This window comes from Tachyglossus aculeatus, chromosome 10, assembly GCF_015852505.1.
Source record: "Tachyglossus aculeatus isolate mTacAcu1 chromosome 10, mTacAcu1.pri, whole genome shotgun sequence".
NCBI classification, from domain to species: Eukaryota; Metazoa; Chordata; class Mammalia; order Monotremata; family Tachyglossidae; genus Tachyglossus; species Tachyglossus aculeatus.
This window is the reverse complement of record NC_052075.1, coordinates 8,229,523-8,254,066: the sequence shown is the minus strand read 5'-3', so window position 1 is coordinate 8,254,066 and position 24,544 is coordinate 8,229,523. Positions and strand designations below refer to the sequence as shown.

General features: G+C 40.6%; 1 protein-coding gene across 8 annotated transcripts in view; it reads left to right on the top strand.

The window, feature by feature from the left end:
- KCNIP4 (potassium voltage-gated channel interacting protein 4) overlaps positions 1 to 24,544 on the top strand; it is a 696,461-nt gene that overhangs the window by 580,197 nt on the left and 91,720 nt on the right. Inside the window, exon 1 of one of the 8 annotated variants that reach the window (XM_038752172.1) lies at positions 6,875 to 7,160. The exons of the other annotated variants lie outside the window; for them this stretch is intronic. Coding sequence (XP_038608100.1) covers positions 7,049 to 7,160 — 112 coding nt within the window. The 5' untranslated portion in view covers positions 6,875 to 7,048. Of the gene's footprint in view, positions 1 to 6,874; positions 7,161 to 24,544 lie in introns of those variants that run through there. 8 annotated transcript variants of the gene reach the window in all.

Genomic DNA, 24,544 nt, shown 5'->3' with positions numbered 1-24,544 from the left:
CATTCATTCATTCATTTATATCTACTGAGTGCTTACTGTGTGCAGAGTAACCTGGGTTCCAGTCCAAGCTCTGCCATTAGTCTGCTATGAGATCTTGGGCATGTCACTTTAACTTCTCTGTGCCTCACTTATCTCATCTGTAAAATGGGGATTGTGACCGTGAGCCCCACATGGGACTTCTCAGTTAGGACGGTGCCTGGCATACAGTAAGCACTTAACAAAGAGAAACAGTGTGACTTTAGAGAACAGAGCATAGGCTTGGGAGTCAGAAGAACCCGGGTTTTAATCCCGGCTCCACCACTTGTCTGCTGTGTGGCCTTGGGCAAGGCACTTAACTCCTCTGGGCCTCAGTTCCCTCAACTGTCAAATGGGGATTAAGACTGTGAGCTGCATGTGGGACATGGGCTGTGTTAAACCCGATTAGCTTGTACCTACTCCAGGGCTTCGTTCAGTGTCTGGCACAGAGTAGATGCTTCACAAATGCTATTTTAAAAATAGCATTAAAATAAGTAGATATTCAATAGATACTGATGATGATGTCATATTATTTACAAGGCTGGATAAATTGACCCAACTTGCTCTGTGATTTTAAATAGATCCGACCTGAAAACCTACGGGCTGCAAACTCATTTAAATAGAAATTTACCTGAGGAACATCCCTCCAGAAAATGTTGCAAAAGCATTAACCAACCAGATCTCCTGCTTTCCTCAGGCCCCCTGTTTAACTGAGTTATTGCACTAAAGTATCAGTACTGCGACCTTTCAGTGTGAAGAAGGCTGTGTATTCTAAGTTTTAAATTAGTACCACTAATAACTGGTCAACAGATTGAATTCTTTAGCTGACCCCAGAATGTCTGGTCATTTTGGACCCAGTACCATAAAGACAGTTGATTTGTTCATTGGCTCAATTGTGTTATGCCTCTTCTATCATTTAATAGTTTGAAACAGGCTTCTTCCTACATGTTGTTTTCCCCTTGGGAATGCAGAATCCAGAGATAGGACTGCTAATTAAAATGATCTGAATTTTCCTTGCCTCCTCATCAGTGATTTACCTTTTCAGAACAATCTACCAAAAAAAAAAATCAAATGACGTTCTTAAAGAACTATTATTTTCCACAGGGGCACTGTGAGCCATTTTTCATCCCACAGAGAAATAGTTCAGTTCTATGATTTCAATCAGTGGTATTACTGAGCGCTTACTGTGTGCAGAGCACTATACTAAGCACTATTTCCTTCAGAAACTGACATCTGACATGGGGTAAGAGGGTAGAAAGTACCATCTTGATTCTTATGGAGAAACCCTGAATCCCTACTACAGTATTTTCTGTTAAAAGATAGAAAACAATCTCAGGACTTTGACAGCTGCCTAGGATAAACCACCTCATGTTCGTTCTTTTTTTCTCCAGTTGAAATAATGGTCAAATCATCTCAAATCGTGAGATACACCACAGCCTAGAACACGGGCCTGGGACTCAGAAAACTTGAGTTCTTATCTGGCTCTACCACTTCAATCAATCAATCAATCTATCATATTTATTGAGCGCTTACTGTGTGCACAGCACTGTACTAAGCACTTCGGAAGTACAAGTTGACAACTCCACTTGTGTGCAGTGTGACCTTGGACAAGCCAGTTAACTTCCCTGTGCCTCAGTTTCCTCATCTGCAAAATGGGGATTCGATTCTTGTTCTCCCTCCTACTTAGACTGTGAGCCCCATGTGGGATCTGATTATATTGTAACTACCTTAGTGATTAGTACACTGCTTGGAACATAGTAAGTGCTTAACCAAAACTACAGTTACTATTATCTCACTTCCTCTTTCCCATTTCTGATGCTAACTGAAATCCATTTTGGGGCAGTAATGCCGTGGTCATAAAAAATTAAGAAATGAACAAGGTAGGCTTATGGATTTAGCTGAGGACAATCACTGATGCTAAATCACCGCATGACTTGAAGCAGATGATGTATGTCTTTAATGGAAAAGTAATACAGAGGGTGTATGTTTGTATGCATGTGTGTGTGTGTTTGCATAAGTATTAGTGGCATAGAGGGCTCTTAGAGAAAGTCCTGATGATTGTTGATTAAAATTTATATGAGAAGCAGCGTGGCTTAGTGGAAAGAGCAGGGGCTTGGGAGCCAGAGGTCATGGGTTCTAATCCCGGCTCCGCCTCTTAACAGCTGTGTGACTTTGGGCAAGTCACTTAACTTCTCTGTGCCTCAGTTCCCTCATCTGGAAAATGGGGATTAAGACTGTGAGCCCCATGTGGCACAACATGATTACCTTGTATCTACCCAGTGCTTAGAACGGTGCTTGGCACATAGTAAGCGCTTAACAAATACCAAAATTATTATTATTATTATTTCATGAAAAAACATATTAGAGTAGTCCCCATGATAAACATTAGTATTCAATATTTATTCAGTTTCCAGTGGGTAAATTACTCACTGGGAGTGAGTTAGTCACTTTTGGAAGTGCAATATGTCTTTCAGACCAGTTGGATTCCACTTTAATAAACTGCTGCTCTGGTGCCCTAAACACTATCCTGATGGCTTAAAGGAGTTGATGCATCTCCAAAAGTAACTAAATTAGTCCCTGGGAGCTCAAGTACTTACACACTCAGATGCTCAGCTTGCCTAAAAGATGCAGAGAACAAGGAGAGTGGGTTTATAATCTCAATTATGTTGTAGGTATCCACCGTATTTGGGAGATGTCTTCTCCCATAGCGACTGGACATTTTGGTTAAATCTTCACTGGCCCTGGGCTAAAAAGACTGTCTTTCTGCACTCAGGTTTAACTCCTATCAGCTCAGTTCCAGGCAATCAGTCACAGCCATTAGCGGGGATTCCTTATCTGGTGCCCTCAACCATCAACGCCCAACATAATTCATTAATTTAGTCATTATTCATATTTATTGAGCACTAGCTGTGTGCAAAGCACTGTACTAAGTGCTTGGGAGAGTATGCTATAGCAATAAACAAAACACATTCCCTGCCCACAGTAGCCACCATCTTCTAGAGAGCGTAGTCCATGACAGCCACCAGGTTAATTTGGGTCAAATATGGATGGCTGGAAACAGGAATGTGTTGAAAAGAAATGAGCCCCGTGCATTGAGTGCTATACACAAAATATGCACACAATAAATGTTTACGTTAGAAATGTAGGTGGCTTAATGGTGGAGTAATAATCTATAATCAAATATATCTGGAATTCATAAAGGCCAAGAAATGCTTCTTATAGATTAGAGGAGAAACTGTACAGGATGCAAAACTCAGAAACATTTAGAGGAAATGGAATGTTTTCCATTGAAATTTCCAAAATTTCATGCTCGTGTAATATAAAATAAACTAAAAAAATGCAAACACTGACTCTTTTGTGTATGTGAAGGCTAGTTTGAAAGACACTCCAGGGCAACATTAACAGGTAGTCTACATGCTAGGGGGGCTCTTGAAAACCCTTTTTAAGAATCCAATCATCCCATAGATTCAAAAGGGCACTCAAATCTGAAAGCCATAATGCATTGTTTAATCGACATCCATATACATATTTTAAAGAAATCCATTCGAAGAGCATTAACCAACCTTCAGACTCCTACAGCTAAGTGAAATAGCTTAAAATGCCTTCCAGTTTCCTGTGGATAAGTCCAGAGTGATTGCCCAAATGTTTTCTAAGAAAGCAGGTGAATGGCTCTACTTAACAAGTGAATGCAAGGTTACTTTCAGGCTTTGAGAAAGCAGATGGCTTAAGGAAGTGAAGGAAACAATACTTAGGGTACAATGGTGGAAAGGTGGTCTTGAGAGGGAGATAGACATTAATATGAATAAATAAATGACAGATAAATAACTTACGCTTACTGGGTGCCGATGCAGAAATAAATTACAGATATATCAGTAAATTAGATATATTTATCAAATGTTTACTTTGTGCAGAGCACTCTACTAATGCTTGGGAGAGTACAATAGAATAGAGTTGGTGGACATCCCTGCCCACAAGGAGCTTAGAGTCTAGGGGGAAAGGCAGACATTAAAATAAATTACAGATTAGGGAAGTGGCTGGGTGTAAAGATATGTTTTGTTTTGTTGTCTGTCTCCCCCTTCTAGATTGTGAGCCCGTTGTTGGGTAGGGACTGTCTCAATATGTTTCTGACTTGTACTTCCCAAGCGCTTAGTACAGTGCTCCTGCATAACAATAAGCACTCAATAAATATGATTGAATGAATGAATGTACATTATAGAAGCAGCATGGCCTAGTAGATAGAGCATGGGCCTGGGAATCAGAAGGTCATGCATGGGTTGTAATCCCAGCTCTGCCCCTTGTTTACTATGTGACCTTGGTCAAGTCACTTCACTGGACCTCAGTCACCTCACCTGTAAAATGGGAATTAAGACTGTGAGCCCCATGTGGGACAGGAAATTTGTTCAACCTGATTAAGTTGTATCTGTCCCAGGGCTTAGAACAGTACTTGGAAAATACTTAATAATTAACACAATAATAATAATAATAATTATTATCATAGGCACAGTGGGGTGTGTCAAAATGCTTAAAGAGTTCAGACCCAAGTGACTAAGCCATGCAGAAAGGAGGATGAATAGGGTGGGGAAGTGAGAGCAGCAAAGGTTTCTCAGAGGATATGGGTTTATACCTCAGATTGTGGAGTTAAAAGGGTAAATTTTGGAATAGAGTAGGATGTAGGAAATGGAGGGCAGTAATCTACTGCTTTGAGTCCACCAAGACCTCAATTTGGAGCTGGCAGATGATAATAATAATAATAATAATAATAATAATAATAATAAATAACAAGAATGTGTTGTTCTCAATAAGCACTGGGATAGAAACAGAATAAGTAAATTGGACACAATTCCTGTCACAGGTGGGACCCATAGACTTGTTGGGATGGAGAATAGGTATTTAACCCCCATTTTATAGATAAGGAAGCTGAGGCAGAAAAAAGTGAAGTGAATGACCCAAGGTCATACAGCAGCTGACAGAATTAGGATTAGGACTCATCCCCAATCAGCATGACTACAGAATTGTTCTTTTCAATATGCAACAAAACAATTTTTCCCAAGAGATATCATCTGCCCTAGAAAATAAAGCCCCCTTAAGGAATACCCTCCAAATTCTGTTATTCATCTCCTTTTCTCCCACTCCCAGATTCCAGCAATTCTAATACCATAAATGTAAAATTAATTGTATGCTCCATGAGACCATGGATTTTCTTCTGCTTCTTGTAAAATAAAATCCAAGCTCGTAGTATATCGCTCCGCCTAGCATAGGTATTCAATAAGTACTACCAGTAGATTAATAGATGAAAATCAAATTTTAAATTATACAAAAAACATGTGTGAATGTAGCTTAAAGGAAAGCTACATATATGTAACGTATTTCCAGCTGCTCAGGTTGAAAATAAAGCTGGTGAGGGAATAATAATAATAATGGCATTTGTTAAGCGCTTACTATGTGCAAAGCACTGTTCTAAGCATGCTTGGGAGGCTACAAGGTGATCAGGGTGTCCCACGGGGAGCTCACAGTCAATCCCCATTTTACAGATGAGGTAACTGAGGCACAGAGAAGTTAAGTGACTTGCCCAAAGTCACACAGCTGACAACTGGTGGAGCCGGGATTTGAACCCATGCCCACCGACTCCAAAGCCTGTGCTCTTTCCACTGATCCACACTGCTTCTCTAATTAGGGAAATAATCAGAAGTCATTACAAACTCTGAAATTGTCCATTTTGGCAGTCTAGGCTTCCAACTTGCAAAGGAGAGAAAGAGAATCACAACTACTTGTCATGTAAGTGTATTTATGGGGTTCCAAAATCTGGTCCAGAGTTTCTCTAATTCTCATGGTATGTGACCTCTAGCTGAAGAGGAATGTCGGTATATTTCCTGGATAAAGTAAACCAGGGGGTGTGAAACCAGAAGTTAACCCAGGTGCGGGTTGTTATTCTGTACCTTGACATTGCAAAAAAAAAGAAATGGTTAAGCTTCTGTGATCCTAGAAATCATAAGGGACACTTTACAGAACCAGTGCTTAGGTGATGCAAAAGGGCAGGTGAATGAGTGGGGAGAAGAGAGGTGAATCAGGAAGGCTTCCTGGAAGATAAGATTTACACCTCAGAAAGTGGGGGTGCATCTCTTTCTGATGCTCTGCAGCACAAAGTTTTCATTTCTGTTTGGCTTCAGTGGATAAAACCTAACTGGGTTGTCTACTGCGGGTGTCAGAGCTGAGAGGATCCTGAACAAAAGGGTGCTGGATGGCTTTTCCCCCTTGTGATTGTGTCCTCATAAACATTCTTAAAGTGTGATTGTTTTTCTTTCTGTGTTTGTAAGTACAAGCACTGAATTAATCTTTCAAAATCCTCCAGTTAAGTCAGGTGTGATGACAGAAGTGTCTGCTTGATTAGGTAGCACTCTACAGCGTGAAGTATTGCTTGAAAAACATACTAGATCATGCTGGGGTATTTTATTCTCATCATTTTCTTACCAGCGAATGTTGCAAATAGGATTCCATGAGGTTCTGGGTAAAGATAAATGCATCTGTAAAAACATCATTTTCCACGGGGAAGGAGGTGGCTTTTCTCATGGAAATGCTTGATATAAGGAAAAGCAGAGCCTATGGGACTGGGGGAATGTGTCCTGTGTTAAAAAGCTTTGAGTGGAATTGAAAACCTGAGCTTGAGAAGGCATAGTGCTGGCAACAGTAGACTCCCTAGTTTCCTGGGAGTGCTTCATCTCTTTTGAGTCTCCAGTTCTGAAACGGATGCTCTTCCAGCGGCTCTGAAGTAACATCACTTGCCGGATTCATTTGCCATGTACTGAGGCTAGTGGTGTCCCCCAGGATGTGCTGCTACTAGAAGCATGAGCTTTAGGGCTTTCACTGCTCCTAGGGTTCAGCCAGGGTGGTCATTCTTTATCCACGGTGCAGTTCGACACTGCTTACTTTTCACCGTTACAATTCTACTCCCAAACCCAAGGCAGGCACAGCCCTCTAATTAACTCTGTCCGTGTCAAACCGGTGGGAAGACTGGAATGCTTTGCCCGTTTGAAGAATGCTGACTTTAGAGTGGGAATCGGAGGGGCTGCAGACAGTGGGAATTGTTGTGATTATATGTGCATCTCTGAAGCTGCTCCATTTGCTGGGACTGATTGATTTTTCGGAAGGTAAAGTGGTTGCTCACAGTTTGTACCGTTTATAGAGACTGTTTCGGGGCTGCTACGTTTGCATAAAGCAAAGTAGGTTAGTAGTCTGTGTAAAAGTTTTTTTTTTCTCAATATGCTATTTGTTTCAAATTTACCTAGTATTTAATGATAAAAAGGAATATGAATTGTATTTCAGAGTTAATACATTCAAACTAATGCCGCTGACAGCGTATCTATAGGTTGAAATGTCTTTTGAAGAAGCAATGTACAGTGACAGCTTGATTCTCACAATCATGCCTCAAGTTAATTAGTGATTTTGTAGGGAGAGGAACTCTGATTTCTGAAGTAAATAGTCAAGAGCCTATTCCATTATTACTGTGGACAGAGACAAGCTTTTCATTATTATCTATTGTAAAATAGTTTAGCCTTTGTTTCAGCATTCAGTTTATGAAAGTCGATCGAGATACATTTCACTTAATTTCCATCAGAGATTAATTTAGAGCCTTATGGAGGCATTAGCTCATTTGTGACTCTTTAGACTTTTTCTTTCCTCCGTACTTATGTCTGTATGACTACAGCAAGTACCGCAAGTTAAAAATATGGTTTTTGTTATTTGAAATCATTTTCTTTTTAAAAAGTATCACAGTCGCCTGCTTATTTCACTTTAGTCAGTGGCTTTATTAAAAAAGAGAACTCTAAGCCCCTTTCACTGAAAAAAGATCCTTTAAAATAGAATTCAATATCAAGAATGTAGTGTCATGTTGGTATTAAGGAAATCTCCCCTTTATTAGCAAAAGGCATATGATTTCTGAGGCACTAACATCTTATAACATCTTTTTCCTTCTGGGATCAAATACTTTATGGAGCTTAAAAATATGCACTTCACACAGTTGTTCATAGTTAACCATGAAATAAGAAATCTCTAGTCTACCACTTTGTCTATTATTGGAGTCTGAGTAAAAAAAAAAAAATCCTCAAAATCAAAGGTGCCAAGAACTGATAAGGTGAAATCATTCCCAAACACATCCTGTAAAAATTTTAACAATTAAAAAAAATCAAAAAGGATTACTTTCAGAGGTAATTAGTCCTTTCCTTATCACAGCACAAATCACTGGGTTAGGAATACAAATTTAAAGTCCTCAGGAAAGAGAGAAAATCATTCTTAGATGTTCAGATTCTTATTTCATCCTCTGGAATACTCTAAACGCTTAATCTCACACAAAAATAAAATTCCAAAGAGAAGAAAGTCCATAAAAATGAATTTCTTACTTTTCCAATACTATCATAATTTAAGTAGACTTCAAAGAGAAAAAAAATCTATATATATGTATACATATATACATATATATGATGAACCTTCTGGAAGTATCCATAGACAAGGCTCTCATCCTCCATGATCTGTTGGCCTTGTAAATTAATTTGTCTTGAGTCCACATCTTTGGTGGGATAATTATAATCTATTAGCTAAAAATCGAATATAATTTTGGGAGTGGATTCTTTTTGCTCCCTATGAGCTACATTATTAAGGATATGTAGCCCAGTGTGTGTTGCTTCCTGGAGATGTCTATACTTTGGAGGGTGGGAAATGAAGCAAATGGACAGCCTGTGAAGTATTTGGTAAAGAGAATTCCTTGATCAAGTGTTGTGCTAGTGTGGACATTGCTGTATGATTTAAATTCTGAGGCGCCACCACACTTTTCCTCAGGTTGAATCCCAGTGGGTATGACTCAGCTTTTCATCCTCTCTGAGGTAAACAGTGTCTCATGCAATTTACTGTATGGGAGGTTTCAGAGAAGAGCTACAAAATTGAGTTCCTGACAGCATGGAAAGAGTAATGGTTCTCCTGGTATATTGGGCTACAGTGTTCCATCCTAACCTTCTGCTAAACAGGGCATGAGCCCAAGACGCGTTCTCCTACATCTCTGAGGGTCTATGTTTTGATAAGGCATTTTCCTCTCCAGAGTGGAGGTCATCATCCCACAGGGGTCTTGTATCTCTGCTTCAGAGCTCCAGTGGTTTGATCTCACTCTCGGCTTCAAGGCTGTCCATCACCTCACCCCCTCCTACCTTACGTCCATTCTCTCCTTCTACAGCCCAGCCCGCACCCTCCACTCCTCTGCCACTAAACTCCTCACTGTGCCTCGTTCTCGCCTGTCCCGCCGTCAACCCCCGGCCCACATCCTCCCCCTGGCCTGGAATGCCCTCCTTCCCTCCGCACATCCGCCAAGCTAGCTCTCTTCCTCCCTTCAAAGCCCTACTGAGAGCTCATCTCCTCCAGGAGACCTTCCCAGACTGAGTCCCCTCCTTCCTCTCCCCATCCTCCCCCCCACCCTACCTTCTTCCCCTCCCCACAGCACCTGTATATATGTTTGTACATATTTATCACTCTATTTTACTTGTACATATGTACTATTCTATTTTGTTAATATGTTTTGTTGTCTGTCTCCCCCTTCTAGACTGTGAGCCCGCTGTTGGGTAGGGACCGTCTCTATATGTTGCCAACTTGTACTTCCCAAGCACTTAGTACAGTGCTCTTCACACAGTAAGCGCTCAGTAAATACGATTGAATGGATGAATGAATGCTGGATCAAAGCTGCGAAACCTCAGTTTAGGTGTCTCTGCCGGCTTGACTTTGGAAACCTAACCTTTGGGCTGCTGTGAGGCCTGGATAGAAAACCTCCTGATTAAGATAGCTTGGACTAAATATAGGCTTTCCACCTTTATTTTTAGAGTGAGAAGATTTCCAGTGTCAGTCACTGCATATCTGTTGTGAAAGCTGCCCCTCAAGTAAGCGATTTCTTCTTTCTGAGGATTCCTGAGCTTTGGAGCTTTAATTTCTGAGTTAAATAGTGTGATAGTGGCTTCGGGGGGGACCTCCACTTTGAGACCCCCCACAGGACAAGGGGCTCATAATTCGTAAGAATGGTCTCAGCAGTCCCATATATCCAAGGCAGAGATCCAGAACAGTTCACCAGAATCTTTCTTGTTGACTTCCCACTCCCACTCTTCCACTGAGATATGGGTGGACCCAAGCTTGATCCAACCCCTGGAACTCCTGGGATTATGATCACCTACAGTATTATTTCCAGGCCAGACCCATGTCTATGCAGCCCAGTATTCTGTCTTTGATCGAGGTAATAGGAAGGTTGGAGTAACTAGGGGTTGGTTGCTTTCCATAAGGCTGTGTTGTTGAGGAGGTCAGAGGTGGGCTTAGTCACTGCTGTCCGGTTGCTGGCAGGGCATGGTTTCTGCCCCACCTCCACCCTCAAAGGATAGTGTGGGCGATTTTGGGGCACTTAGGGCATAGAGGGGCAAAATTTCTCTCTCCCCAGAAAGGAAAGATGCGTATTATTTAAAGAGCCTTGTTCTCTTACATAATAAGGAGGTTAGTGCTCAACCATGGTAAGAATGAGTGTGAAAGGGTGGTGGAATTTTATGGGTTGTGAAAGGATAGTAATCAGAGGAAACACTGAGAAAGGAGATATAGGGCTTCCACATCTTCAACAGGCCATGAGTAGACTGTGAGCCCGTTGTTGGGTAGGGACCTCTATATGTTGCTGACTTGTACTTCCCAAGCGCTTATTACAGTGCTCTGTACACAGTAAGCGCTCAATAAATACGATTGAATGAATGAATGAATACATTTTCCACTAATATTTTCTAACCATATTTTCAATACTTAGACGAAGTTTTTCCTTTCTCGTTTTACTTCTTTTTCTCTCGCATTTACTATGGTTAATAAGAAAATCTCTTGGCTCCTTTTAATGAGAGGCACTCCCTGCTCAATGTGCATTCAGTTAAAAATAAGATCACAAGGAGACTCTAGACTCCCAATCAGTATCCCTCCAGTGGTTAAAACTCACATTTCTTCCTGCTGCTTTCCGTGTCTCTGAAAATACCTGCCAAATCAACAAGTCACATACATCTGCCCACTTGTGCCTTAATTGAATATCCTCTGGGTTGTTTGAAAGGTTTGTTTTTAATGAAGATCCAATTATTTACCAAGTAGAGACTAACGAGCTTGTCCATAGACAGGTGTACGGTGAGTCAATGCTAAGGCCAGACTTTTAATTCAGAGTTTCTGTCACCACATCTCATTTTCATTCCAATTCAGCCAAAATTGGGATATTAAGAGTGCTGAGAGACAGACTGACTCTGTATAGAACAAACTCATTAACACACCCATTGACAGTGCTGTTACCATTTGCTCCTAACAAAATGCTGTTGAAATCATTACCTTGTGTCCATATTAAAAACTCCCCTTCAGCGTCGAAAAGTTCGTCTTACCCTTTCTGTTTTCTCCTGCTGTTCAGGGTGGGAATCAACCTTACATATTATGTGGTAACAATTTTGTGTTGGTATAATCATACTGATGGACAGGAAGAATCCGCAAAACCAGGTTGGTAAGTGAAACTATCCCAAAATGGCAAGGATGGAGTTTTATTTCTTCATCTGTTGTTCTTAATTTGATTAAGCTATTTTGCTGAAGTAATGGGCGTGACTATTCATACCCAATTCCAGGTGCAGGGAAGGCCTATTTTAAAAAGAGGCAAAACTGATCTCGAAAGGTGGCAGTGCCAACCTTGACTAACTCCAGTACTTGATATAGTGCCTGGCACATAGTGTTTCACAAATGCCATAATAAATTAAAAAAAAAAAAAGCAGGTGGAAGTAATCCCAAATGGTAGGACCCAGAGTGGTAAAAAAAATCAAGATACCTTGAGCCAGTCATTATTATTACTATGGCATTTGTTAAGTGCTTACTATGTGCCAGGCACTGTACTAAGCATTTGGGTGGATACAAGCAAATCAGGTTGGACAGAGTCCATGTCCACATGAGGCTCACAGTCTTAATGCCCATTTTACAGATGAGGTAAGTGAGACATGGGGAAGTGAAGTGACTTGCGCAGGGCCACACAGCAGACAAATGTCAGAGCCAGCATTAGAACCCATGACCTTCTGGCTCTATCCACTATGCCACGCTGCTTCATATTGCCTTTTATCCAGAGTTAGGCCAAACTGCGAGGGTGGAAAAAGCCAAATTAGTGCCAGGTTTTAAAATGATTGTACCACGAGTGACCTTGGTGTGTGAATATAATTGAGATGATCATGGAGTCTTCTGGTGAGAACAATGAGTGAGGCTTGCAAGGTCTTGAGACTTCAGGGCGACTAATCTGCCTGCAGGAATAGATTTTAGTGACAAGGGTTTGCACTATGCTGCTGACAGTCTCTCATCCCTACCAGTTTATTTACTGAGTAAATAAGCCCTACCACTGGGGCTCAGAGTCTAAGTAGGAAAGTGAACAATCAGTCATATTTATTGAGTGCTTACTGTGTGCAGAGCACTGTACTAAGCACTTGGGAGAGCACAACATTCCCTACTCACAACAAGATTCCCTCTGGACCGTAAACCCATTGTGGGTAGGGAATGTGTCTGTTATATTGTTTTATTGCACTCCCGAACATATAGTTAATCCTCATTTTACCGATAAGGAAACCAGTTTGCCCTAGGTCACAGAGCAGGCAAGTGGTAGAACCGGGATTAGAACCCAGGCCCTCTGGCTCCCAAGCCCATGTTATTTCCACTTCTCCAGCCACCTTCTCAGTTCTCTCTGCTCCTGCTAGGCTCCTTCCGTAGCCCCCTGTTCCTTCCTAAGACTGCTACTGTAGACATGTCCTGGGACCTTAAACTAGTTTAACAGATGGATCAATAAGTCCAGATTGAAGGTACCTAATGCAGAGACGTTGCCTAAACTGTTCCTCCGGTTGGGAACAAATTACAAACTGATAATGAGAACTGCTTAGAACAGAGCAACTAGAGGACCTTTAGACTTGCACCTGCCTTTCTCTGGCGTTCACCAATCTGCGAGCATTCCCAAAGTAGCAAAGTTGAAATCAGAGGTGCTCTTCAGCATAACCTTAATGGGAGGGAAAGTTTATTCCTTCTCCCGGCAATAAGTACCAGCAGGCAAACGGAGTTATTCAAATGCCTCCTCCTAATAGCTGAAACTCAATGTTCCTTGGGAAAATAGGCCTCAGTAGGAATTTATATCAAGATCTGCCAAATATTCAGGCAAAAATAATGACTCAATATACGGTACAAATTTTAGAAATATTGTCTTAAACCAGGACTCATACTGTGCTTAAACCAAACCTATATATCTTGGAATTATTCAGTGTGTTCAGGAAAAGCTGCGAAGCAAGCAAATAAATATGCTCTTACTATGGGAATACTCATAAAACTCAAAGGAGCCCCACATAGATAATATATCTTCAAATGTACTTAAAATCAGGGAAAATGCTATTGCTAAGGAGAGACGGGGTATTTTCCATGACTATGTCTGTCTCTGAAATTTGGTCTACCTCCTATCTTACTGGGACCAGTATCTGCTAACTTCTGGGGAAGATCTCTCTTCCTGAACTGAAATCCCTTAGCAAATTCTGGGGTCTTGGTTTAGATTCGTTCATTCAATCGTATTTATTGAGAGCTTGCTGTGTACAGATCACTGTACTAAGCTCTTGCTTAAGACAGACACATTCCCTGCCCACATAATATGCTTATAGTCTGGAGGGGATGTTATATAGTGCAAAGCTGTATTACACTCTTCCAGTGCATCTCAATGTACTACTGGTGTTGGTACTCAAATCATGCCACATCACTTTACTCTGGTTTAGTGAAATTCCTCCCGGAAGAAGTGGGAATGTTACTATTAATTTCAGTAGGAAAATATTGATCGAGTGTCTGCTGTGAACACCATATTTTTCTAGGCTACTGGGAGACATACAGAAGTCCAGAACGCAAATTGACGAATAGACAGTAGTTGAAGAATATGAGAACAGTTGTGAAACACTTCAGTGGAGCTACCTCCATAGTATATAAATTTCCTTCATGGTCCCAGACATGCACATACAGGGCTAGTTTTAAGTCATTGCAAAAACAGATTTATAAAGAGCATATTATTTCTAGCTGTAAATACTTCTAGCTGTAAATACTTTAAAGTACATCGTTCTGTACTTTACAAGCACTTAAAGTGCTTGAGGCATTGGAGAAATAGTTGGTGCTTTGGGTTTCCTCATCTCATCTCATCCCGCTAGACTGTAAACTTGTTGGGGGGAGGGAATGTGTCCGTTCATTCATTCATTCAATCGTATTTATTGAGCGCTTACTGTGTGCAGAACACTGTACTAAGCGCTTGAGAAGTACAAATTGGCAACATATAGAGATGGTCCCTACCCAACAGTGGGCTTACAGTCTATTGTTATTGTTATTGTTATATTGTTCTCTCCAAAATGCTTAGTGTAGTGCTTTGCATGCAGTAAGTTCTCTATAAGTATGATTGAATGAGTGAATCTAAAATCCTTCTCAAATGGGAATTAACTAGAGTGGATAGGGAGAATTTACCCACTCCAGGGTGGCCAACTGAGTAGTTCCTTTGATGTGAGTCCCTTGTGAAAGGACCCTGGGTAATTCTGGGAGTTTCCCCTCATGGACCCATTAGAGAAACTCCATGTCACCAATGAAGATGCAAAGTCTTTCTAAAGGAGACTCTCCTCATTGCCCTGAGTGTTTCTAATATACATAGTCCATCGATTGAGCAATCAATACTACCTCTGACAAGCTAAGGGTAGAGAGACTAGTCTCTTATACACTTCTCTTGCATCATTACATCCCCTTGGTAATGGCCCTAACCTTAGTTATGGGGAGTTCAAAGAGTGATCTGTGATAGGTATGACCATGAGATAGAATCATCAGCTACCAGTCAATCAATCATATTTATTGGGTGCTTACTGTGTGCAGAACACTGTACTAAGCACTTGGGAGAGTCCAATACAACAGTAGACAATTCTCTGCCCGCAGTGAGTTTACAGTCTAGAGGCGGAGACAGACTTGGATATAACTAAAATAAAGATATGTATATAAGTGTTGGGGGGCTGGGAGGGGGCATGAATAAAAGGAGAAAGTCAGGTTATGCAAAAGGGAGTGGGAGGAGTGAAAAGCAGAGTTCAGTCAGGGAAGGCTTCTTGGAGGAGATGTGTCTTCAACAAGGCTTTGAAGTGGGGAGAGAGTAATTGTCTGGACTCCCACTGATGGATATCCAAGGTGCTTCTCTCCCTACTGCCTCTTGCCCATAGAAGTGCTCTTTTGGGTGGTAATAATTATAATAGACTATGGCATTTATTAACACCACTAAGTGTTGGGGGTAGATAACGTCCTTCACCCGCACTGGATTCACCAGCTATCTCATTCTCAATTTACCGATGAAAATGCCAGAGGTATAAATTGATCTGCTGGTGATAGACATGGAATTTGACCCGGGATCTCCCGATTCCCAGCCCTGTGCCCTTTCCCCTAGGCCAAACTTGCAAAATGATCTTGAAAGGAAAAGAAACAAAAGAAATGGCAATGCAATTGTGGCACATATGGCATTATTTTTGAATTTTCCTTTCAAGATAGTTCTCTTGAAAGCTTTCTTTACTGATTTTAAAGTAGTTTAATTTGGGCAAGGAAGAACAGGGGAGAAGTTGTCCCTTTATGTGATTCTTAACAATTGCCCACTAATGCAGGTGGGATTTACAATCCCCTGAAACCTTTATTATAGCTATATTTGTCTTTCATGTAAGTCTCCAGAGACCATAGGGAAATCATTATTTTTTGAATAAATCAAATAAATTTAATTCCAGAGGAAGGAACTAAGCATGGTCAGCATATTCAACAACAGCAATATGCTTGTCTGCAGAGAAATAAAATTAAGACAACAGCAAATATACTCAGTAAACTTCATATCATATTTTTCACGGCAGCATCTTGATACACAATCACTAAAATGGTTGGAGGCTTCAGAGTTAAGTCAAATGCTGCATGCTAAAACTTTTATTTTACGGTATTTGTTAAGCTCTTACTACGTGCCAGAGAAGTAAGTGTCGGGGCAGATACAAGCTAATCAGGTTGTCACAGTTCCTGTCCCCATAGAGCTAACAGTATTAATCCCCCTTTTACAGATGAGGTTACTGAGTCCCAGAGAAGTTTAATGACTTGCTCAAGGTCACACAGCAGAGAAGTGGCACAGCCTAGGATCAGAACCAAAGTCCTTACGATTCCCAAGTCTGTGTTCTATCCATTAGGACATACTGCTCCTTCATTAAGCGTTTAGTACAGTGCTCTGCACACAGTAAGCACTCAGTAAATACGATTGAATATAGACATAGCAGTCAATGGGTTTTGAGTAGGCATGTCTGTGTTTGTTGCTAAATCAATCAATGAATCAATCAATCGTATTTATTGAGCGCTTACTGTGTGCAGAGCACTGTACTAAGCGCTTGGGAAGTACAAGTTGGCAACATATAGAGACAGTCCCTACCTAACAGTGGGCCCACAGCTAAAGGCTTAGAACAGTGCTCTGCACACAGTAAGCACTCAATAAATGCGATTGAATGAATTGACTGAATGAGCATACTGCCTTAGTTATTGTTTGGAAAGGGACAAAGCTTGTTAATTACAGGACATTTGCTCTGAATTTTTTAGCACTTATTTGGGCAATGATTTGAAAACCACAAGAAGCTGCATGGCCTAGTGGAAAGAGCACACAGTCCCAGGAGACCTGAATTCCAATCCCCCCTCTGCCACCTGCCTGCTGTGAGACCCTGGTCAAGTCAATGATTTTCTCCATTCCTTCATTTGGAAATGAACATAAATACCTTTTCTCCCTCCCGCTTCAAACTGTGAACTCCATGTGGGATGGACAGTATGTGAAATGATTATTTTGGGTCTACCCCAGTACTTAGTACAGTGCTTGACACATAAGGAGCTCTTACAATTATTACCCTTCAATCAATTTATCAATGGTATTTATTGAGCACTTACTGTGTGCAGAACATTGAACTAAGTACTTTGGAGAGTACATTATAATAGTGTAGGCAGATTTGATCCCTGCCCACAGGGAACTTGAACTGCACTAAAAATAGTTTTCCATATTTTTTTTTCCAAAGTCAATGTTTCCTACTTTTTAAAATAGATAGTCAAATCTCTATTTTTACTGGGGCTCAGACATGTGAAATTCATAAATAATAATGAAAAGGCCAAAAATTTGCCATTAGATTGATTTTTTTCCCCCTCTTGAAACCTTTTAACAGAGACATGACCAAGCACAGCAATTAACAAATATGAGTTTCACCCATCACCATGTTTCTCAACATGTTCCTATTTTGTTAGGAATCATTGTAATGACCCACTCAGTCAATCAATCAGTGGTAGTTATTGAGCACTTTCTGTGTGCAGAGCACTCTACTGTCTTGGGAGATTCCAATATAATAGAGTTGGTAGACATTAACCCTTCCCTCAAGGATCTCAGAATCTAGTGGGGGACACAGACATTAAAATAAGTTAAAAAATAGTGGAAGCAACAGATTATAAGGATTTATACTTAAGTGCAACATAAAAGGAAACCAGCATAAAAGCAAAGGGATAGAAATAAAGGTTTGAGGGCAATTCATGAGTTGAATTCTGAAACCCCCAACAACTTTGGCAAGAGTGGATTGTGTTGAGGTTTCACCTGGTTTCCCTTTAGGCAGATATTTGATGTCAAGGACAAAATCATGGGTAGGAGCTCAGAGAGAACTCACTGATTTCAAGTAGGTTTACTGGGCAAGAGAGAACTAGGGAGAAGTAGAGCCTTCATGCAGCATCAGTATAGTGGATGAAGCATGGGCCTGGGAATCAAAGGATCATGGGTTCTAATCCTGGCTCTGCCACTTATCTGCTGTGTGACCTTGGGCAAGACAGTCCACTTCTCTGTGCCTCAGTTACTTCATCTGTGAAGGTGACAGATGTTATGTTCAGGATTCATTTTCAATTACCCAAGATGCTTTTCACATTTGCTCTCAGCCCTGTTTTATTGACATTACTACTATTGGCAAATATTGATTCAGGACCCAACTGTCTGCTAACCTCTGGGAGACATTATACATTTTATAAAGTGGAGAATGACGCTAGTATTGCCCTCAGAGCCTCCTAAAAATACAATGAGATAGTGATAAAAAAGCAAGTAACTACACTTGTGTATGTACATGTTTATAGAGGTCATGGGCATTAAAGGGACACATATATATGAGAGAGCTATTGGTCAGGAATAGATAAGGTCCCCTGAAAAGCAAAGGGTTTTTTTCCACCATTGAACCAGGCATCAGGGCAGCCAGGGTAGGATTTGGCTGGAAGTTCTGAGACTGAGCATTTTCAGCTCATCATATGTTAAAGCCCCTAAATAGGTGACTAGGCCAGGTGAATGGAATTCCCAAGAGATGAGGATGAACACATTCTTTAAATTACTTTCCAAGCTCTCCCAAGTTTTCTTAAATCATTTCTGAAGAAAGTAATATAGCCCCTCCTTCATAGCCCACATACCACCCAAAACAATTACACATAAAGGCTTTAGGGCACACTTTCTTACCTGCAAATTAAAAATAACTTTGAAAGTGAAGGCAGCTCAGCAAATTTAACTCGCTTTTTTTTTCACAAACATACAAGGTTATTGAATAAAGTCAACTCTTTGGGAAGTCAAGGGAGATTTCTGGCAAATATCCAGAGTGGCCTGAACCCATTTCTCATTTTTTGAATATCTACAAAATGAACTGCAGTGACTTACCCAAGTTTGGTGTGTGGGATGCCCATATTGCACTGTAGCATGTATGAATCATGAGTGCATTTCTTCTGTCTTCTTCATTCTTTTTTTAAAGAATCCAATCCCCAACTAAGAGAGATGGAATCATGCCATATGAAGTCTCTAGCACCAAAACTAGCACCATTTTCCTGGATATGTGGTGCTATTATTCCCTGTGTAAATATCAAAGGACCATGCTATAATCAATAGTATTTATTGGGCATTTTACTCTGTGCAGAGCACTGTACTAAACACTAAGGATACTACAAATGAGTTCCTTTAATGGAAATCAAAAAGAAGGAACAAGATCATACTTAAGTTGCATACTAGGGACAATAATTCCAAATATTGAATGCATGATTTATGGGTGATGGCAAAAATAATCCCATGAAAAATAACCATCAATCAGTAGAATTCATTGAGTTTTTACTTTGTACACAGAGCTATATTAAGACTTCGGGTGAGTGCAATAGAGTTAGTAGATATAATCCCTACCTTAGTGGAGTTTATAATCTAGTCAGGGCAGAGCTGGAGGAGACAAACACTAAAATAAATTGCTGGTAGAACTGCAGGAAAGCAACAGAGTTTAAAGGTTTATACAGAAGTGCAATAAGGGGAGGGCGACATGGGTACCAGAGCACTTAGATGACACAGAAGTGCTGAAATGGCAGTGGGGGATGAAAGATTAATTGGAGAACACCTGGAGAAGGTGTAATAATAATGATGATGGTATTTAAGTGCTTACCATGTGCCAAGCAGTGTTCTAAGCACTGGATTAGATACACAGTAATCAGGATGTCCCACATGGGGCTCACAGTCTTAATCCCCATTTTACAGTTGAGGTAACTGAGGCACAGAGAAGTTAAGCAGCTTGCCCAAGGTCACACAGCAGACAAGTGACAGAGCCTGCATTAGAACCCACGTCCTCTGACTCCCAAGCCTGTGCTGTTTCCACTAAGCCACCCTGCTTCTCTGTGATTTCGGAGAAGCAGAGTGATTTCAGAAGGGCTTGGAAGATGGGGAGATTAGTGGCCTGCCAGATGATGAAGATGGCATTTGTTAAGTGCTTACTATGTGCGAAGCACTGTTCTAAGTGCTGGGGGGATACATGGTGATCAGGTTGTCCCACGTGGGGCTCACAGTCTCAATCCCCATTTTCCAGATGAGGTAACTGAGGCCCAGAGAAGTGACTTGACCAAAGTTGCACAGCTGACAAGTGGCGGAGCCGGTTTAAGAACCCATGATCTCCAACTCCCAACCTTGGGGTCTTTCCACTGAGCCACGGCTGAAGGCTGAAAATGAAATGTAGTCAAGCAACGCTTATAGTTCTGCTGCTCAAACTGGACAAGGGAAAAAGTTGCTTCCCCGCCCTGAGCGGGGAAGGAGTTTCAGGCCAAGGGAGCCTTGGAAACATCCTTTGTCATTGCGTATACAATTACAGTTTCACCCAGCTTAAAGTCTGGTTGTATTCTTTCTCTCTTCAGGAGTATCACCTGGCTTCACTAGAGAGGGCAACAAGCTGAGTGTTCTCTGCAGAGCCAAAGTAATCGTTTAGGGGATTTAGTTTCCCCTACTGACTTCTGCATGTTCCATGGCAATAGAATTTCCATTTTGGTCGGCATCCCACTGATGACAGAGATCAGAACCCTGCATACCCACCCGGCAACATCAATTTCTTCATAGCATGTCAATGTCCGTCAGTTTAATCCCTCAGCTTTTGAGTGTGTGTGTAATTGTTGTATCCAGGCTGGCCAAATCAGCACACATCCGTTGGGCTCTGTTTGCTGTCAAAGGCAAATAGCGGGAGCCCGTGAGTGTTCTGAGAAGAAGCACAGATGGGTTCTCTTCAGGTGCTAATATTTGCTAATATTAGCTTGGAAGTATCTTAGAGATTTATTTAGCAGTAGCTTCACATTTTACACTGGGTAAACTACTCTCAGAAGAACCCCTAGAAATAGATGAAGTCATTTGTTTTTAAAATTCCCATATTTAGGGAAAACATTTTGCTTAAAATTATTTCTGTTAACCCACTATGTAGAGTCATTTTCTCTTTTCCTTTATGAATAATGAAAACTGTAGTGAACAACTCATAAAGGAAAACTACTCCCCATAGTCTTCATCAGTTTCAACAAGAATTTTCTGGAGGTATTCTCTTCCCCAAAGGAGTCTGTAGCTTTCTTGGCTTGCTAAAAAGTGTGAAATTGCAAAAAATTGCATCTCTGTTGCTGTTGTTCTTTGTCTTTAAAATAACTCCTCCTTTCCTTTCTATAAACATAAAGTCTTCAATTTTCCCGTTGAAGGAAAGAAGACGCTGCTAGATTTTTCAAAGATGTCACACTGCATTGTGCATCTTGAGGAAGAATTTTACTCACTAAACAGAATTCTTTACTGCAAGAACTTCTGAACTTAAAACCAAGTATCATTGCCTCTGATTTTTACAGAGGTCATTCCTAAGATCCTTTCTCTTTGAAACATTTCCCATAAATGCTTATTGAGATAGGTTACTAAGGAAACAGAAACATAGGTAGCAGCTATTTGTAATGGGGTTAACAAAAATGTGCAAGTTTTTTGTCCCTATCTGGCTCAAGGATTGGCTACTCATTTTCTCAGCTGGAGGAGATTCACATTTTGTTAGTAGTCTCTTGAGAATATCTGATGTCTTTTTTCCCTCTGAACATAGTGAGGGAAACTGTACTTTAAAATGAGTAAAGATGGAAATGAAATTTAACCAGTTTCTCACTACCATCTATTCTCCTCACGCAAAGGAAGATGCCTAAGCATTATTTGATCACCATGCTTCTGTCTGTCAATCAATCAATAGATGGTTTTTACTGAACACTTACTCTGTGTAGAGCACTGTACTAAGCACTTGGGAGAGTAATACACAACAGAGTTGGTAGACATGTTTTCGGCCAACAGGCCACTTACTTTGGGGAGAGATGCCATTGTTTTCTGGTTTTGACTGTGAGCTAACCCCATGTGAGACAGTGACTGGTTAACTTGTTTATCCCAAGCACTTAGTAGTACAGTGTTTGGCACATAGCAAACACCTACAAATTACCACCATTAAAATTAGTATTCTCCTCAAAGTTGTCATTCTGCCATGAGGTACTCTCTGCACTGTACAACCACAACCGCTAAGGTCAAAGGCCTGGGCTGAAGATCACAGAGTGTTCCTGTTTCCACCAATCTCTCATTCTTGTTCTATCAAAACCAGAGATTTATCTAGCATATACCTAGAAGATTACATATTCTTATGTGTTAAGCTTCTACTACTTGATGTGACTATTTTTACATTTCTCAGGGAAAAAATCAATTTCACTTTCTGCCACCGCAGTTGAATTCATATATCTAAACATTACTGTCTTGAAATTGAAGGTTTTCAGTAGGTTGAGAATCCTTAAAATTAATAATAAATAAAATCCCATCCTGGTTTTCAGAATTCTTGATTCAATGAAAATCAGTGGAACCATTTTCCATTCTCTTTCCACTTCTCTTGTGAATCAGCTTCACTTTGGGATGGACTGCCTGAAGCATTTTGCAGAAAATGCGACACGTTTCTCTCTATCCCTTTAAACTGATTATTGTCTTACAAACAGAAGACTGGCTTTCACAATGACCATATCACACGGATAGTCCATTTGAAGGGGTCATTTTACTATTGGAAAAGAGCCTAGTTGTTTTACATGAAACTGTTTTCCCTCAAGTCTGAAGAAAAAAAAAATCCACTGAGATAAATCAACCTATCAATATTATTTATTGAACACTTACACTGGAGGAGTACTGCACTAAGAGCTTGGGAGAATACAAGAGAGTTAGATGGCATTCCTGTCTTTAATGAGTTTACAATCTAGTGGGAGAAATTGGCACCAGGATTAGTTACAGAATTCCAAACTCTCTTCTCAACTGAAACCTCAAACAGAACGAAACATACTAAGTAACCGACAACCAAGTGAGGTATTCACTGGTTCATACTTTTCTTCACACTCCAGTTAGCAGATAGAGATTAAAATCCACAGAAACAATAGGCATATCTCCAATTCATGTTTATAGATATTTTGTAGACTCTATGCTGCAAGCTCTTTGTTGGAAGGAAACCCGTCTACCAACTCTGTTTTATTGTGCTCTCCCAAGCGCTTAGTACAGTGTTCTGCCCACAGTGCTCAATAAACTACCAGTCAGTGATAGGTAGATTTCGTAAGGCTCAGATGAGAGTAATGAGCAGACCGGCGAGTTCTTCAGTTGAAACTCCTTGAGGACACTAAATTGGCTGATGTGTTTTTCAAAAAGCGTGCCGATCAAAGTTTCTATTAATCTCAAATGAATTCCTAGTTGAGCGAATAAGGAAATCATCCAAGTAAATGTCTAAGAATGTTACTTAACTGTGGGTAGTGATGCAAACAGACTCATAGGTTATTTGATGTGGATGTTGGGAATATTCATTAAACCCATTCCAGCAGGTAACTTTTCTGTTCAGGGCAATCAAGATGCTGCATAGAAAGTTCAAGTGCCTCCCTTGCAGACTGAAGATTCAATATTTCAGGATTCCCCTCGGTGGCCTCAAAGTCCTCAACACACACACACACACACACACACACACACACACACACACACACACACACACACACACACACACACACACACACACACACACACACACACACACACACACACACACACACACACACACACACACACACACCCCCCCCAATAAGCAAACTCCAAGGGTATTTCACAAGATAATCAAAAGCCCAATCACATCCCCACAGCCTATTACAGCTTTAAGAGTAAAACTGGGAAATTTAAATGTTAGTTTATTTTCCCTTTGTTTGCAAGGTGAAAGGGCTGCCATCAGGGAGTCTAAGGACTCTGTAAGGCCTTTGGTTGGGAAGGAAGTTGGCTCCTCTTTCCCCACTAGCCACCCAAAAAAGCACCCAAGGAGGAGGTGTGGCATGCACATGGAAAGGGAAATAACCCAATGCAGGAGATAGCAGCATCTCCTCAGCAGAATCAAGGGGTCTGACAGAGGTTCATTCATTCATTCAACTGTATTTATTGAGTGCTTACTGTGTGTAGAGCATTGTACTAAGCGCTCTTCTGGCACATGATTCAGTAGAAAAATGACTGTCCAAATCTGGGAAATAAGGAAGGAGCTATCTGAGATGGGAACTCAGGCTTCTTGACGCTTTTCTGGCCCCAAAAAGGTTCCTACCTAATGCTATATAAAGGGGGGGAGGACAGAGATGATAGTTAAAACCTCCCAAATCTTTGACTAATTATTTACCTCTAGGGCCAGTCTGGCTTAATTAATTGAAAAATAAAGGTCACTGTCAAAGCAAACTCTAAAGAAAAGGCTAGGTCAATGCTTATTGAATTTTCTTTGCTTGAACCTTTCAGGTTTCAAACACTGAATTGAATCATGCTGTCCAGTAAGCTGTCTAGTACTTTGGGGTGCTGAATCTGATGGTAGAATCAAAAGTAAGCCGGAGTATTTAGGTTTTTAAAATAATAAAATGTTCTTGTTCCTTTTCTCCACCATGGATATTCCAATTTAAATCTGACTTTCATGATGAGCTGCATTTGAGAATTAATAACAATGGCATTTTAAATTCAAGGACTTGTAAAGTTCTCCAAACTAGTTAACCTTTCAGTTTGACATTTTATATTGTGCCTAATTAGTGATACCATTTTGTTGCTCATCATCTTAAACTTAGATTTTCCTTAGCCTTGGAAAATTCACCAAGCTTAAAT